The sequence below is a fragment of the Crassostrea angulata genome, chromosome 6 (genome assembly GCF_025612915.1).
Source record: "Crassostrea angulata isolate pt1a10 chromosome 6, ASM2561291v2, whole genome shotgun sequence".
In the NCBI taxonomy this organism is placed as follows: domain Eukaryota; kingdom Metazoa; phylum Mollusca; class Bivalvia; order Ostreida; family Ostreidae; genus Magallana; species Magallana angulata.
The window spans coordinates 60,135,201-60,151,823 of NC_069116.1; the positions used below are offsets into that span (position 1 = coordinate 60,135,201).

A 16,623-nucleotide genomic window follows, 5' to 3' on the forward strand; every position below is an offset into this window, starting at 1 on the left:
AAAAAACCAACAATCCCCGAAAATTGGCCCTCACGAATTTCAATGATTTAACAGTATTGCATGAAATTTTGTTTTTACACGTGTGTGTATTTCTCCTCCCCAATTACAGATAGATTTTTGTCAATTTTCTATGGAAATGTAGACATTTAATAATTAAAAAACGCAATCTTAACTTAAGTATAAAGTATATAAAATAAATTATGTTGTGTAGAACAGAGAGAGAGAGAGAGAGAGAGAGAGAGAGAGAGAGAGAGAGAGAGAGAGAGAGAGAGAGAGAGAGAGAGAGAGAGAGAGAGTTTAGCCTGGGATTGGCGAGTTTTACAGACTGGGGGAACGTCCCCGCTTTTCTCACCATCGATAAATTTCTTTGGCACATTTCTTTGAAATAGGTTGGGCCAATATCCTGGTCTTTCCGCTTTATCTATGGAATTGATGAATGCAGTCATTTTTAGGAAGTACGAATTACTGGTGAAAGGTGATGGGAAAGCGCTGGGGATTTGTAATACAATCAATAATCATTCAGAGACCAACGAAACAGCTTTAACTCCTCATTGCACACTAGTGTGTTAGAGTGCTATAGAGCGGAGAATAAAATAATATTCGAAAACTCCATCTTTATTCTCGAATATGACAGCTTAAGTTTAATCATTTGAAACTTTACATGAATGGGTACAATGGGTATCCGAGAACCTTGGTGCAGCACGATAAAAATTCTAACTAACGCTCGAACAGTTGATTAGACAAATGCTACGGCGTGCAACTGGTTTGTAATGTTTAATTCCACACAGTTATTTACCATCAGGTAATTTCCAAGTACAGATACATCAAATCTCGGAATGTTCCGTGAATATGAACGAGACTTCCGGTGGTTGTTGCATGAAGTGGGTCATTTGTATAATTACAGCTTGTATAAGGAAATGTTTCCTTCTCTCGTTTAACATTGACCCATTTATATTTTATTTTGTCTGAGAAATCCAGAAAAAAACAGACAACAATTAATCCTTATCCTCTATGTCGCGTGATTTCAAAGCGTTGTTTGAATTTGTAAAACGAATACCCTTGTTATTATTGCTCCAGTCAGGAGAGGACAGGCTCGGTAATTCTTTCTTTTTACAAAAGGACCTAATACAAATGCAATACGATTCTCTTTGTTATTATTTCCTGTTCTTCATAAAACTTGAAGGTTATTACAAAATAAAATTGTTACATCGGGTAACAAAATGTTTGATGATCAGCATCCCTAGGTAATTCCCAAAATACCTGTACTCTGGCGGTCTTTTCATAGTTTGAACTAACATGACGAGCTAATAAATGATTAATTGTTATATCTGAAGAGCAAATGGTTCCATTGTACATTTTGTCGAGAAATCTAGACGGAAGAGGACTTGATAGAACAATGTATTTTATATGAAGATAAAATGCCTGATTTTTAATCGTTTTAAATACGGTTAAACTAAATACATCCGGTTAATATCAAGTTCTCCGACCTATCATTTTATTGTCTAGTATTTGTATCTATCTATGATAATTTGAAGTTTAGAATTAACTTTTGAAAAATATCATGATAAGCAATAGAAGTACAAGATTATCTTTTGAAAAAAGAAGGTAGGAACCTACTTTTTTTCAGGGTTTTCGGCTCGCTCTACTTCTCATAAAACTGTTTATTAATAAATGGGGAGCAGAGTGATAGAAAACCTTTCGCTTACGAGGATGAAGAGACTAGCGTAGTTGGCTAAAAATAATGAAAAATGTTAAAGAAGATTTATTTTATTTCCGTTCCCCCCCCCCCCTGGTCTCTTAACGAAATGATGACAATACATGTATATGTCACTAAAAAGTAAAGTTAAAGGTATGTTTTTACCCAAATCATGTTTTAAACTATGAGAAAGCCTTATCAAAAAAGTATTCTACATCTATGACTAGTTGTCAAAGTACATATGAGGGGAGGCGGAATCAAGTTTACAATTTCCGCCGAAAACCTAACTTTACGTCTGTATATATATGTAGGACTACAAAATGTTATGGAATCATAACCATTGTCGATAACAAAAGTGTGCAGATAACTTTGAGTGCAGTTGTTCAAGACCAAAAGATCGACACGCCAAAGACAACAGAATTGACACGTCCAATGGTGTGATATGCCAAAGTCCAATGGTGAGACGCGCCAACGTCCAAAGGTGAGACACGCCAAAGTCCAAAGGTGTGTCACGCCAAAATCCAAATGTGTGTCACGCCAAAGTCTAATGGTGTTACATGCCAAAGTCTAATGATGTGACACGCCAAAGTCCAATGGTATGACACGCCAAAGTCCAATTGTGTTACATGCCAAAGTCTAATGGATTGACACACCAAAGTCCAAAGGTGTGACACGCCAAAGTCCAATGGTGTTACATGCCAAAATCCAATGGTGTGACACGCCAAATTCAAAAGGTGTGACACGCCAAAATCCAATGGTGTGACACGCCAATGTCCAATTGTGTGACACGCCAAAACCAATGGTGTGACACGCCAAAGTCAAAAGGTGTGACACGCCAAATTCCAATGGTGTGACACGCCAAAGTCCAATGGTGTGTCACGCCAAAATCCAAAGGTTTGACACGCCAAAGCCCAATGGTGTTACATGCCAAAATCCAATGGTGTGACACGCCAAAGTCCAAAGGTGTGACACGCCAAAATCCAATGGTGTGACACGCCAAAGTCCAATGGTGTGACACGCCAATGTCCAATGGTGTGACACGCCAAAGTCCAATGGTGTGACATGCCAAAGTCAAAAGGTGTGACACGCCAAAGTCCAATGGTGTGTCACGCCAAAATCCAAAGGTTTGACACGCCAAAGCCCAATGGTGTGACACGCCAAAGTCAAAAGTTGTGACACGCCAAATTCCAATGGTGATACACGCCAAAGTCCAATGGTGTGACACGCCAAGGTCCAATGGTGTTACACGCCAAAATCCAATCGTGCGACACGCCGAAGTCCAATGGTGTGACACGCCGAAGTCCAAAGGTGTGACACGCCAAAGTCCAATGGTGTTACACGCCAAAATCCAATGGTGTGACACGCCAAAGTCAAAAGGTGTGACACGCCAAAATCCAATGGTGTGACACGCCAAAGCCCAATGGTGTGACACGGCGAAGTACAAAGTTTACTATATATATTCCTATGTTAAATTTTGACCCCCCCATTGTGGCCCCATCCTACCCCCTGGGGTCATGATTTTCACAATTTTGAATTTACACTACCTGAAGATGCTTCCACACAAGTTTCAGCTTCCCTGGCTGATTAGTTTCTAAGAAGAAGATTTTTAAAGATTTACTCTATATATTCCTATGTAAAACTTCGACCCCCATTGTGGCCCCACCCTACCCCCGGGGGTCATGATTTTCACAACTTTGAATTTACACTACCTGAAGATGCTTCCACACAAGTTTCAGCTTTCCTGGCTTAATGGTTCTTGAGAAGAAGATTTTTTTTAAAATTCTCAAAATTTTTCATTAATTTCTAATTATCTCCCCTTGAAAAAGGGTGTGACCCTTAATTTTCATAACTTTGAACTCCCTATGTCTAAGGATGATTTGTGCTAAGTTTGGTTGAAATTGGCCCAGTAGTTCTTGAGAAGATGTTGAAAAATGTGAAAAGTTTACGGACGGACAGACAGACGGACGGACTGGCGGACGGACGGACGGACGGACAGACGGACGACAGACAAAATGTGATCAGAAAAGCTCACTTGAGCTTTCAGCTCAGGTGAGCTAAAAACAAAACAAAAAACAAAGAAGATGCTAGAGCCTGAGGGCCTTTGTAAAAAAAAAAACCCAATAAGTCATTGCTCCCATTTCCTATGTGAAGTAACGAAAATAATTACTTTAATTTTAAGTTCCTGTTCTATTTCAATGTGGATTTTTCTGTGTATTAATGCAAATAAAAAAAATAGCGAGGTTTTAAAATCTGCAAGGGTGCTTCTTGCGATTATACGCAGATATTAGGAATCTACAGAATATAGATTCTTGCCATTTGATGGACTTGAGCAGAATTATCCATCTCTCCACATGGGTTGGTACGTAAGTAACGCTTAACTAGTATAGTAACAAGAGTAAGTTCATAATTAATTTACAAAAGGTTGGTTGGTTGATTCAATTTCAATTTCAATGTTCAATTTTCTTGTTGTGTACATGTATTAGACAATGGATACCAATATTGACAAATCACACTGCTTTTCAAACATCGACAAAATTCGTTATTGTAGGCTGATTGCAATATTTTTTCTAAGAAGAAAATGATTTGTTTTTCTCAATAAAAGATATAGAAATAGTCAACTATTTTGATTAAAAAAAACCGGGAGATACTTATCGGACCATACAAAATATCTTTACAAATGCACAATTCTAATGCAAGATTGTTCCTTATTTAGAAAAGATGCTGCATGTCCTTTCATACATTTAAAAAAATCAAATCTATTTAACTACACAATAATTGAAAAAAAATATAGTACGCAGTAAACATACGTAGTTCATCGATTGATAATAAGTATTAAACCATATTATATTATATTATATTCACACGACACTATATATACAGATCTATAGTTGCAAATTAAGCTACAAAATATATATTTTAAATCATTATCGTTTTCAGTCTATAAATAATTTCGTGTTCGATGAAAAAAAAAGTTGTCTCCGTTTCCTTCATTTGTAAGGTTTACTTCCGGTTCCAGAATAGAAGCTTCCGGATCCAAAATAGACCCCATCGCCGGTTTTGGCTCTGGCACTGATGTACCATCACTAGCGGTAAATCCCAGGCTAGCTCTCTGTCTGTCCAATCATTGTACTTTTAACCTGATTCTGACAGGTTTACTACAACGACTCTTGTGCTCATCACCCAGAATGGTAAAAATAATCAAAAATATCTTGTTTATATCCTTCAGAATGGTAAAAATCATCAAAAATAGAACAAAACCAATTACTAGTCTAGCTGTTCACTAGAGAGAAGACTTGTAAATGACAAGTACTTGCCATCTCAACGTGAGGAAAAGTAGAAGAGAAGTTACAAATGAAATTCACGGAATCGTATGAAAGATAGTGATGCCTCCCCTCGTTATTTGGGTAACATTTATATCACCCTCTCTGTTTTTTCCTTCTTATCTAAATCTTATATATGTGTTTTTACAGGAGAGATATAAGGTGACAGTTTTGTACATATAAGGGAATTACTTCAGAGAAAAGTTACACCAACCGATAAGTTTCTACGGACAAGAGGTAACTTTAACTTTATTTATAGGAGAAATAGAGTCACCAATAAAATAAAATGGGTTAAATTTTTACGTGGAAGGTATTGTAAACTATAGATATCAAATGTTATTGAAAACTCTCAGAGCATGCGATTATAATAAAAAAAATCCAAGGCCTGATGGAATACGGAAAAGTTTTAAGCTATAAAAATAGAACATATGATAAATAGTATGCTTAACTTATAATCAGGAAATGTTGAAATACGGAACATAAACTGTCATGGTAACAAGGAAGTCTAAAAATTGTTAATATACCTGCAAATAGACACACTTTTAACGCCTACATTGTGTGTAAGATTAATAAGAGACAGGTGGAATCAAAGATCAATTAGAGACGGCTAAAATCAAAGAGTTCAGAATGTCTCTGTGTTTCCTTTCCACGAGATCACACAGCTGTACATACCGAGTATTGAGAGGAAGGACACCGTTGGTTGATTTGAACTTTAAATTTTGGCTAAGATAATAAGCACCAGCCTCCGTGATTGGTCATTGTTAGTACCCTAATTAAGCTGTAGATGCGAACAATGAACCTATATACATGTATCTACAAGTCTCTCCTCATCAATTAGCCGATGTAGTAGACTTCATGCCCTTCCTATCCACTGGGCTTGATCAATACACTCAATGTTCCTTATTTGATACGGCGATTCCTGTTTTATTCACCACAAACATGTCAAGTCAGCTTATTACAAATATTTGTTAATCAGCATACTTGTAAGTAAAAGTTTTCTAAATGGTCTTATTTAGCGGTCCAACATTTCAGAAAAAAAAGCAGCAGAACTGTAGCTCCACGGGAAATTCGGAATGACGCTCCGTCAACCCAAATTTTCCGTGGAGCTACTGTTCTGCAGCTAAAACTCGAACAAAACACTTTTTACCTCCCCGGGAAGTCATAGACAAAGGGAGAGCGAAGAAGACAGACAGACATAGGGGAAAAGAAGATAGACAGACAGTTCAGAGACAATATGGTTCCAATGGTCTACGTATAAAACGAATTATGATCCCCTCATATTTGTACTTTCAAAACTCTATTTACATCTCTATCATGTGCGGGTCCAAAAATTTCCCGGGGATGGGGAGGGGTTCCAAAGAATAATTATTTTACAGGGGGAGGGGGTCCAAGAATTTAAAAAATTAGAACTGAATATTTTGGAGGGAGGGCTGGTTATGGAGATCCCCTCCTAGATCTGCGCATGTCAATCCTCAGTAAGTACTGCTTTGTAATTCGTCACAGTTTCTCGAGTCCTGGATAGACACCCAAGCGTCACTTCATCACTGACATCAAATGGGCTCTCGATCTGTTTACGACACTTGGTTTCTTCTCCATTTTTTCCCCATCTAAATCATATTCTAGACGGCAAGTCGCGAGAAAGTACAACGGGCGGAAATTGACAGGCGCTGTGGTAACAACAGTATCCACGCATTTAGGCAATGTGGACATTTATTTTTTGTTGTTTCTTTTTTTCTTAGGAATTTCAAATCAAGTCGTCCATGTGTCACATCGCTCACTTGGACCACAAAAAACTGGCGCACTGAGTAAAACCCTGAAAAAAAAAGATAATACAAACATTGTGTAAATGAAACTATACAACATTATATTTACATTCCAATTATTTTTTTGCGAATTATACCTCAAAATTACTGTACTATCCTATGGGTAAGCGGATTATAAAAAAAGCGTAAATTGCTCCAACCCAGGTTATACTCGTATAACTTGGGTAGATATTGAGTTCATTCCTTATAATTTAATTTTCTGTAATTTGCTGTACAAATTGAGTCCGTTTACTTTTAGAAATGATATTTTAAATCTGTTCAAAATTCAAACGTAACGTCAAGCGGATTAGTACGTTTTTGACGTTAGTGCATTGTGACGTGTCTTGTGACGTGCAAACCAGGTTATACAAATTTAACTTAATTTTTCTATCCAATCAAATGCCGCGTTACAACCAGAATTAAATTATAGTCTCATAACTGCAACGGTGTGTGCAAACAAATTTTCATAACGCGCTAACGCGCGTTATTCAATTTGTATGCACACACCGTTGCAGTTATGAGACTATATCTTTCAAAAAATAAGGATTCAATACTTAAGTAACACACACAGGGTACTCAAAGGTTAGAATGACTAGTTTTATCATGACGTCACAAACGTTGAACGCTGTAAAATGCAACATCACAAGCGAGAATCAAAGTTCACGTTTGTGGCTGTTACAGTGGCTCTTCCATTAATTTGAACTTACCCTTAGGATAAAACAGAAATTTTGACCTATAAATCACATTTGCAGACAAGGCAAGAAGCTAAAAAAATGTAAATATAAGCATTCAATCATTATTTTTTGAAAGATATACGGTCTCATTACTGCAGCGGTGTGTGCATACAAATTGAGTAACGCGCGCCATGAAACTTTATCTTTCAAAAAATAATGATTCAATGCTTAAGTGTAAATATAAAATAAAGCTTTATTTTCACAGCCACAAACGTTAGCTTTCTTTGCATTTTTAAAGAGGTTCGTTCCTGTGTTTTTTGGTAGCCATTTTGGGTCACCTCTTTTCTAGAAAATATGCATCATATATTGAATCTACTCATAAATTCAAAGAAGACGGGGGAATAAGATGGCGCAAATGCCCATTCGGTTTAGTCGTGAAATACAATTTTGAATTTATTTTTTCCCAATCAAATCTATTCAAATATATTATAATACGAGTTTGCCAAAGCACAATTTCTAACTATATTCAGTTTTTAATATATTTAACAAAAAATAAGAAAAAAAATATTGCCTGAAATGTTGGTGGTATCGAACCCATACCATAAAACCCCTTGATATGAAAGGTTAACTTAAGTCAGGAACTCTTTTTTTTTTTTTATCTTTTATTGATATTCAACATAATACACACTGTACATATCAATTCTTAAAAACAGCAATGTCTAATAAACAAATGAATTTATACAAAAGGACAAGCATTAAAAAATAAATATCAACACACCCTCCGTTTCTTTATTTTTTTGACCCTGAATGAAATCAGGGCTTGAAAAATAAGTCTATAGACTCATTAGATGTTCCTCTCCACGGAAATCTTTAGTAAAAGGCGAAAGATTTAAACGTGGATTGAAGAGAAACCAGAGTAAGTCAGGAACTCTAACCACTGAGCCATTTCAGACACAACAAAGTAGGATCTTTAAATATTATGTGTCACTTTGGCAACGAATTTACGGACTTGCATTATTTTTTCAAAACGTTCAATTGTTTGGATACAAAATAATATTTTTAATGTATAGTGGGTCATCTCTCCACGTTTTTGTTGATTGAAATCGGTTTGTTTTCCATTAGACCTTAATTTGACCATGAGAAAAATATGGAGCCCAGACCCACTCTATAAAAGAAAATGCCTTAAAGTTCTAAAAAATGACATTATTTGCAGGTTTTGATACGTATACGCCTGTTTGAGTCAACATATTCCAAGTATTGAACATATTTATAGGTTTAAAATCAATGATATGTTAAATATATATTGTTTTAAATGATTTTTTGTTAAAATATAAGATTTATTGATATTTTAATTTTTCAGTAGCTTGTCCGACCGTGTATGGGCATTTTACACGCCTTATCCACCTATCTTCTTTATAATACCAATTAAACTATCTTAAATAAAATAGTAAAGGAAAAATTACATATTTACAGAGTTTATTATGGGACTATTTTTTGTGGCGGAAGGTTTTTAAGAAGAAAATGAACATTTTTCGTAACTCAGTTGTTTTAGAGTACCATCACTTTACCTTCCTTATTTTCAGTTCAAACACAATTTCCAGATAGTTTGTGCATTAGGATATCTTCATTTTGTTATGAAAAACATTTACAATTTTTCAATATTTCTATCGACATATCCTGGCAAATTTAACTTATAATTCATAAAAGTCAAGGAAAAATGAATTCCAATTTTAGCCTAATATTAGCTTATTTCGTGCCATATCTCAAAGTTTACACAATAGACCCATACTTTTTGTTTTATTTTCTGAAATTTTAACCTTTTTCTGACAAGTTTATCATAATTTAAGAACAAGTTTGAGACTTTTAAATAATTTCATTACATGTTAATTTGGTACTGAAAAAAAAACCCGTTTTATCAGTGCAAAAAGGTCAAAATATCAATTAGGTGAAGACATTGTAACATTTTTCTTTATAATAATTTTAATTTTATTTATTCTTAATTGTATATATTTGTATTTGATGCCATGGTTCATTCCGATAATAAAATATAGAGGGAAAAGTGATGTATGTGCAATCTGCACTTTCAGTGCAGAAAGGTCATTTTAAATACACCCTAGCGCCAAATGAAGCATATGGAGCCCAAAATTTTGTTTTGAATTTTGATTAAGCTATGTTTGTAGATTTTAAAAAAATACTTTAGAAAAAACTTTAAGACTTTTGATTGCAGGATCCAACGTCCTTAAGTTCAAACTCAGTCTGCTGATTACAGATTCGTTAACCTGCAACTCTTAAAACATCTGTAGCTCACCGACCCGACATTCCAACCTAAAGCTCACCAACTCATTGCTAGCAAAACCATCTCAACACACCTATCTATTCACTCTCACTTGAAGTTGCTAGACTCACAAGGAAACAAATCTGTTACTGCTCACTATATAAGAATATAAAAAAATCACTTCATACCAATTCATATGATATCAATAGGATTCCAACGGAGATGTTGTTGTTTTAAGAGAGACAACTCCGTAAAATTTGCCAGTGTTGATAATATCTACTCAGCGCGCTGAACATGTATCTTTTTTACGATAGCAATTTTAAAATCACCTAATTAGATTTTCGCAATACTAATGTAGCCTCAATGAACAATGTTATCATGAAAACAATAATTTCCAATAATATTCAACTATAGAATCCATTTGCATTGTGGTGGAAAATTACATGTACATGTATATGTATTCCTGTACGCCCAACACCCTACCCACTCCAAACAAGTCCAGTTTTGTTATCTCCGACAATCACAATTGTGCTAACCCATGAAAACCAGAAGTCATATCTACGCAAAATATTGCAACTCAATGATTCATGTTTAAATGAGTTTATATTGAATTATTATACATAATAATTATTATAAACAGTTTCATTTCATATTGCATTCATGTTGTAAAAACAGGTACATTTTGCATTAAATTATTATGTATATAACAAGGTATATCAACCGGTACAAAATGAAAATAAACAAGTTCTCAACATATAATCTGTGTAAACTGTGTGTTTATAACTTCAGTTACACTGTCAGTGTGTCAAAGCCTGGACAACAAACATTATCACAGTTTGGTTTGCATGTAATGTTCCCCGTAATGTTCCACGCAATGTTCCATGCAATGTTCCATTATGGGCACTTAAAAAAAAAAGATTAATCTTAAGGTAGTGTGGGACAGCTCCATATTGTGAGGCAATTCCTTTCAGAATAAACAATGAAATCAAGTATAATTTCAAAAATCTTTTTCTTCAATGGCAAAACATTGTGAATTTTGAAAATTCTGAACCAGTGAAAGTATTTTGATTTTTATGTACTTTTAACCACAATAATATCAACAAGTGTCCCCTACCACCCTAAGTTTTTGACAATCAACTGGAATCTTGGGATTTCCCGGATTTGTACTCCTGGACTATTTGTCGGATAAGCGTATCTTGTTCCTGGAATATCTGAGCAAGCGTTTTCCGGCCGTACTTGATGCTGTTCAGCTGTTGCTCACACTCCCCTGTGATCCCGAACCGGTGACAATTCTCCAGCCAGAGTTTGAACTGAACACACTCGTCCCCCTGTATTCCCTGGGGAGACGCCACATTGACTAGACCGTGAAGAATGTCCAGACCCTGGACTCCCTGCACACAGCTGTCCGAGGAGTCCACCGTGGCGCAGTAGCCGTACCCCTCCTGGACCCCCTGACGGGACACCTCACTGTCAACAGGTGCGCTAGACTTCCTCACCTGTGAATAGTTTCTTGCAATGTCTCTGATGATCTGATCTTGTTCCTGAAACACTTGAGAGATGGTTTTTCTGCCGGACACGATGTGGTTCGCTTGTTCATCACAGCCTGGCAAACCATATCGCCGACAACTCTCCATCCACAGGCGGAAGTTGACACAATCGTCCCCCTGAATGCCCTGGGGGGAGGGGTCACTTGCCTCCCCGAAGTCCACGGAAGCCACGGCTGCTTGACTCTGATACATTGTCGATAAAGACAGCGGTCTAACTGTGTTAACGCGACCTAGATTTCGTGACCTACTGTCAAACAACGGGATCGAGGCCTTCGGCCATTGGTCAGTCAATGCGAAAAATGCACACGGTAAATTTTGTGTGGAATGAGCACGTTTGATGTATGACAGGAAAGAAGTTGTTTTCATCATTAAACTCCTGTTTCCGACCGTTGTCCACATATTGTCTGGTTAGTCTGGCTCCTGTTATGCACACACTGAACATTCAGCTTGAACGACTGATCATGCAATATAAATAGGCCTACAGTTATATTTACAAATTTTCCACGCAATCTGTGTCTGCCTGGCGCTTTAAATGGTAGATTATAAGATTGAAATGGAAAACGCACGAGAGATTCCATGCTGTCGTCCACATGCTTTCAGCGTGATCAGTAGACAATGTTCATGTACGTCAGATGGTGATACGATAAATAGGACTTCTAAATTATGATCTCGGAATTTTTTTTAAAATACTAAATACTGCACTTTATAACTTATCAACCTACTTGTAAAAATCGTGATATGCAATATACATGTCATAGGCGTCGGAAGCAAATTGAAAGTGGGGGGGCTAGACTAATCCTCAGAAATATTGAGAAAAAAGTAATTCCCAAAATCATGGAAATCCTAATCCGTGGGGGGGGGGAGTATACCTATACTTCCAAAAATTTTTTTTTCTTTTTTCCAAAATCATGAAATTCCTAATCCGTGGGAGGGGGGGGGGTTCTTTTTTCCAAAATCATGAAATTCCCAATCCGTGGGAGGGGGGGGGGAAGTATGCTTCTGAATCTAACTTCTCAATCTTTCAAGGTAAATTTAGGAACAATAATCTTTCCTGCGAGAAAAAGTGGGGGGGGGGGGGGTTGAACCCTCTATCATGCTATGTTTCTAATGGTAGGTATAACTTTGCAAAAAAGTGGGGGGCTAAGCCCCCCTAGCCCCCCCCCCCCCCCCCCCCGGTTCCGACGCCTATGCATGTATCAGGCACGTAGCAACATTTTTGAAAGTGGGGGGCCAGACTCATTCAAAAACTCTTGACATGCAAAAAAAAAAAAAAAAAAAGAAGGAAATTAGGTATTTCCCAAAATCTTCAAAATCCTAAACCGGGGGGGGGGGGGGGGGTGGCTGGCGTAGTGTATAACTTCTATTACAATCCTAATTTCCTTATTTTCATATCAATTTTTTACATACTCCCGAAAAAGTGGGGGGGGGGGGCCCAACTCCTTGATAATTCAAATTGTTATATGTAATTTTTAAAAAAATGTCTTGTTGCGAAAAAAAGTGGGGGGGGGGGGGAGGGAGCCCCCCACCCCGCCCCCCCCCCCCCCTCTGATGCTACGTGCCTGTGTATACGGTAACGAGAAGAATTAATTATGCACTGCAAGCACCCCCCTCCCCCGTGAAAATTTCTTCAATGCCATATCTCTATCAATTACTATATATTTATAAACAAACAATATTGAATTTTATTGATCCCACTGAGTGCACACTTTTTTTCGCAGCATACCTTAAATAACTGAATTTGCAATGCGTTCCCCCCTCCCCCGGCCCCCACCCAACTTTAACATGGTGAAGTAGAGAACTACGCACTCAAAATGTTCAGGATTGGGACATTTTTTTTTCTTTTGGTTTGTGGTTGTCAAAATATCAAGATATTTCAAGATATCAAGATACATATCAATATATACATGAATTAAGGTCAGACGACACGTTCTTCGAGAATCTTTTTTGTATCTCCTCGTAATAAAGAGTTCCAATAAAAAATATTAATTTTATAATTACTTTAAAAATGATCAAATTAACTTGAATTTGGTAATATGTGTACATGGTAGAGTGGTTAGAACCGTGGCCGCTCACTGCCAGAAGCGTATAGGTTCTAAAGGTCGTGAGTTCAAAGCCCCGCCCCGGCGGAGATATAGTTCTAATTTAGTGAATTTCTCTGCTGTAGATGTATTTATTTTTATATCAGCAATTCAAGTGTATTTTCAAGAAGATTATATAGGAAATTGCATACTCTAGTATTTTGCAGAAATGCCTGGTAAGGTACCCTAATTTTTTGCAAGAAAGCTTGTCAAAGTAGTAGTAAACCATTAACAAATTCCTAGAAAAAGTTATCTAAAATTGAGGAACGTGTCGTCTGACCTTAAGATATTTTGCTACGTTCCTGAGCAGGTACAGGTATACAGGTACGTATAATATAATATTTAGTATGTACACGTCCCTGATTCGTACGTATATTGTCATCCTCAGTAAATTTCTGATGCCGCATTGATCTTCCTTGTCATCATTAGTTTTTGACATCGATAATTTTTCTTTTTTTGTAGGCTTTTTTTTTAAACTTAATAATTTTTTGAAAACTGAAAACGAGTTTGTAATTTATAAGAAAATTAAAACAATTTTGATATCAAACTTTTGTTAAAAAAAATATTCAGCCAAGGTACTACTTTAAATCAATTTAATGGACAAAAATACCTCACAAATACCAGTTCACTTTGGCCACCGATTTGTCATGTTGTATAGATTTTGCATTGAATATACTGGGTGGGTGTAAATACAAAATTTACAACATGATTAAACATGTATGTTGTGTAAATTTTGTGTAAACTTTGTAATTACACCCACCTATAGTTTATTTAAAATTTACAACATTGCACATAAATGAAAGCAAAACTAAAAATTTTTAGCAGAGCGTGGTTTCGATCCACGGACCTCTGGGTTATGGGCCCAGCACGCTTCCACTGCGCCACTCTGCTTGTGTCGTGTTTCGGAACTGTACACGTATTTATTGTGACACATGCAATAGTTTACCATTATTGCATCATCAGTGGCGAACAGTACTAAGGGAAATAATTCAATGTTGCGGTCAGTCATCAGTCATACATGTAGAATAATACTAGTACTATATTAGATGATGTATTATACAGGAACTAGCCATGCCGTTTGAAAGAGGTAAAAAATAAAAATGCATTTTGAAATACAGAGGAAATCACAAACAGATAAATTAACCACTGTCATCACTGACTAATATTAAACTTAGTTTGTTATCAACTTTTTGAAAAAATGTTTTGTCCAGTTTTATTTCTTTTATACAACGGAAAGTAGGAATTACTGACTGCACAGAGTTGAAAAAAATATGCTCGCTTTGACAGTTAATTGTCAATTTTTATACTTTTGTTCAAAGGCCCCTGTAAGTTAGGGTATTTCTATTATTATAGTAAGATAAATCTCTCTGCCATAATAATACACCTTTTCTTCACAACTGAGATGTTTATCAAAGTAGCGCTATTGGCCCTTGCTTAGAAATTTAAAATTAATTTTTTGGTCTACTTAACTTTGAAATTTTTTTGACCGATAATTTTTTTTTATTATAATGTACATTCATCTACGGTAAGTTCGGGAGGCCGCATAATCAGCAAATTAACGATCAGATTTATAGCCTTAAAGTTTCAATATGATATTTAAAACTGAATCATTTGTTATATTTTAATACAATTATAGCTCCTTAATTAAAGGTAAGGAGAGAAGTAAGGTATAAAAATGGCCTCCGCCATCCAGGCCTCTAAACTAACATATCAAGGGATCGTAAAATCACGTCTCCTACTCACTTATTTGAAGAATATTTTGTCTTTTTTATGCTCGATTCCTTATGAATGAATGAATGAATACACGTAAATGAATGAATGAATATTATAGTATAAAACCACTCGAAACTACTTGGATATGTCACGCGCAATCGACAATGGGATATGAAGTACATGGAGCACATGTACAGCGGTTGGTTGACCGCAACATTGAATTATTTCCCTTGGCACTGTTTGCCACTGATGATCCAATAATGATAAACTATTACATGTTTCACAATAAATACGTGTACAGTTCTTAAAATTTACGTAAGCAGAGTGGCGCAGTGGAAGCGTGCTGGGCCCATAACCCAGAGGTCCGTGGATCGAAACCACGCTCTGCTAAATTTTTATGACGCTTTCTTCTTCATTATAAAATCTAAATAACAAGAACCTTTCTAAGAATGCAGTTGTTAATTCCGACGCTATTTTCTTTATTAGAAAATCAAAAAACGAGCTTTTGAAGAATGCAGTTGTTATTTCGGAATGCCTTTATTTATTATTTTTGTACATAAAGAGGGCTGGTGGTACTGGCCATTGGTAGACTATTTTATTCTCCTTAGAAAGAGAGTTTTATAAAGATATAGCACACTCTCTTTTTAGTTAATTCAGCATTTAATTTAGTTCTACAAAAGCTTAACGAAGGTATACACTGACAATTGTTTGCTGATTAAATATAGCGCTTCTTGTAATATAGTTAGAGTGTATACTTGGAACTTATGGTCTACAGATTAATGTTGATACTTTTAATGTTATATTACTTACACTATAGTATCTATCTTTGTCTCTAACAACGGGTTTGTACAGCTTTTATTAAAGTGTTCCCAGTTTTTTTTCATTAAATCAAAAAGACAATTATTTTCATTTTAGGATAATTCAATATATCCGGTATATTAACAATATTTAGTTAAAATATACACGTACAGTACAAAATATCAGATCTGATGGCAAATATCTATAAGAAATTTAGAAGTCTGTAAAAAGTAAAAAATAAAATTCTCATTTAATGGAATGGAGCTCGGTGTTCAAATTCCTGTTCACAGAGGTAGCATCGTTTGATGGTGTGTTTTTCTCAAATCGATTGATCAGAGAAGTGATGGCATGGTGTTGCTGACCAAGAATGAATGAATAGAATATAACCACTCGGAACTACTCGGATATGTCACGCGCAATCGACAATGGGTATGAAGTACATGGAGCACAGCGGTTGATTGACCGTAACATTGAATTATTTCCCTTGGCACTGTTCGCCACTGATGATGCAAGAATGGAAAAATATTGCATATGATATGCTTTAATATCCATACATATCCACAAGCAGAGTGGCGCAGTGGAAGCGTGCTGGGCCCATAACCCAGAGGTCCGTGGATCGAAACCACGCTCTGCTAAGTTTTTATGACGCTATTTTCTTCATTACAAAATCTAAATAACAAGAACCTTTCTAAGAATGCAGTTAATTCCGAATGCCTTTAT

General features: G+C 36.1%; 1 protein-coding gene and 3 non-coding genes across 4 annotated transcripts; 1 reads left to right on the forward strand and 3 right to left on the reverse strand.

Annotated features, from left to right (window-relative positions):
- Positions 1–8,292: 8,292 nt before the first annotated feature.
- On the reverse strand, positions 8,293–8,412 carry LOC128190932 (U5 spliceosomal RNA). The gene has a single exon (XR_008244409.1). It is a non-coding gene; the product is annotated as a U5 spliceosomal RNA (small nuclear RNA).
- A 1,939-nt stretch (positions 8,413–10,351) lies between these two features.
- Positions 10,352–11,836, reverse strand: LOC128188542 (uncharacterized). The gene is made up of 2 exons (XM_052859648.1): positions 10,882–11,836; positions 10,352–10,670 (listed from the first exon to the last, which is right to left on the reverse strand). The coding sequence occupies exon 1, from the start codon at positions 11,711–11,713 to the stop codon at positions 10,901–10,903; it is 813 nt and encodes a 270-aa protein (XP_052715608.1). The 5' UTR covers positions 11,714–11,836; the 3' UTR covers positions 10,352–10,670; positions 10,882–10,900.
- Positions 11,837–14,211: 2,375 nt separating this feature from the next.
- Positions 14,212–14,283, reverse strand: Trnam-cau (transfer RNA methionine (anticodon CAU)). Its single transcript has one exon. It is a non-coding gene; the product is annotated as a tRNA-Met (tRNA).
- Positions 14,284–16,466: 2,183 nt separating this feature from the next.
- On the forward strand, positions 16,467–16,538 carry Trnam-cau (transfer RNA methionine (anticodon CAU)). Its single transcript has one exon. It is a non-coding gene; the product is annotated as a tRNA-Met (tRNA).
- The last annotated feature ends 85 nt before the right edge of the window (positions 16,539–16,623 follow it).

Bases quoted from the DNA above. Each gene is read 5' to 3' on its own strand.
- LOC128188542 (XM_052859648.1), bottom strand. From the start codon at position 11,713: ATGTGGACAACGGTCGGAAACAGGAGTTTAATGATGAAAACAACTTCT.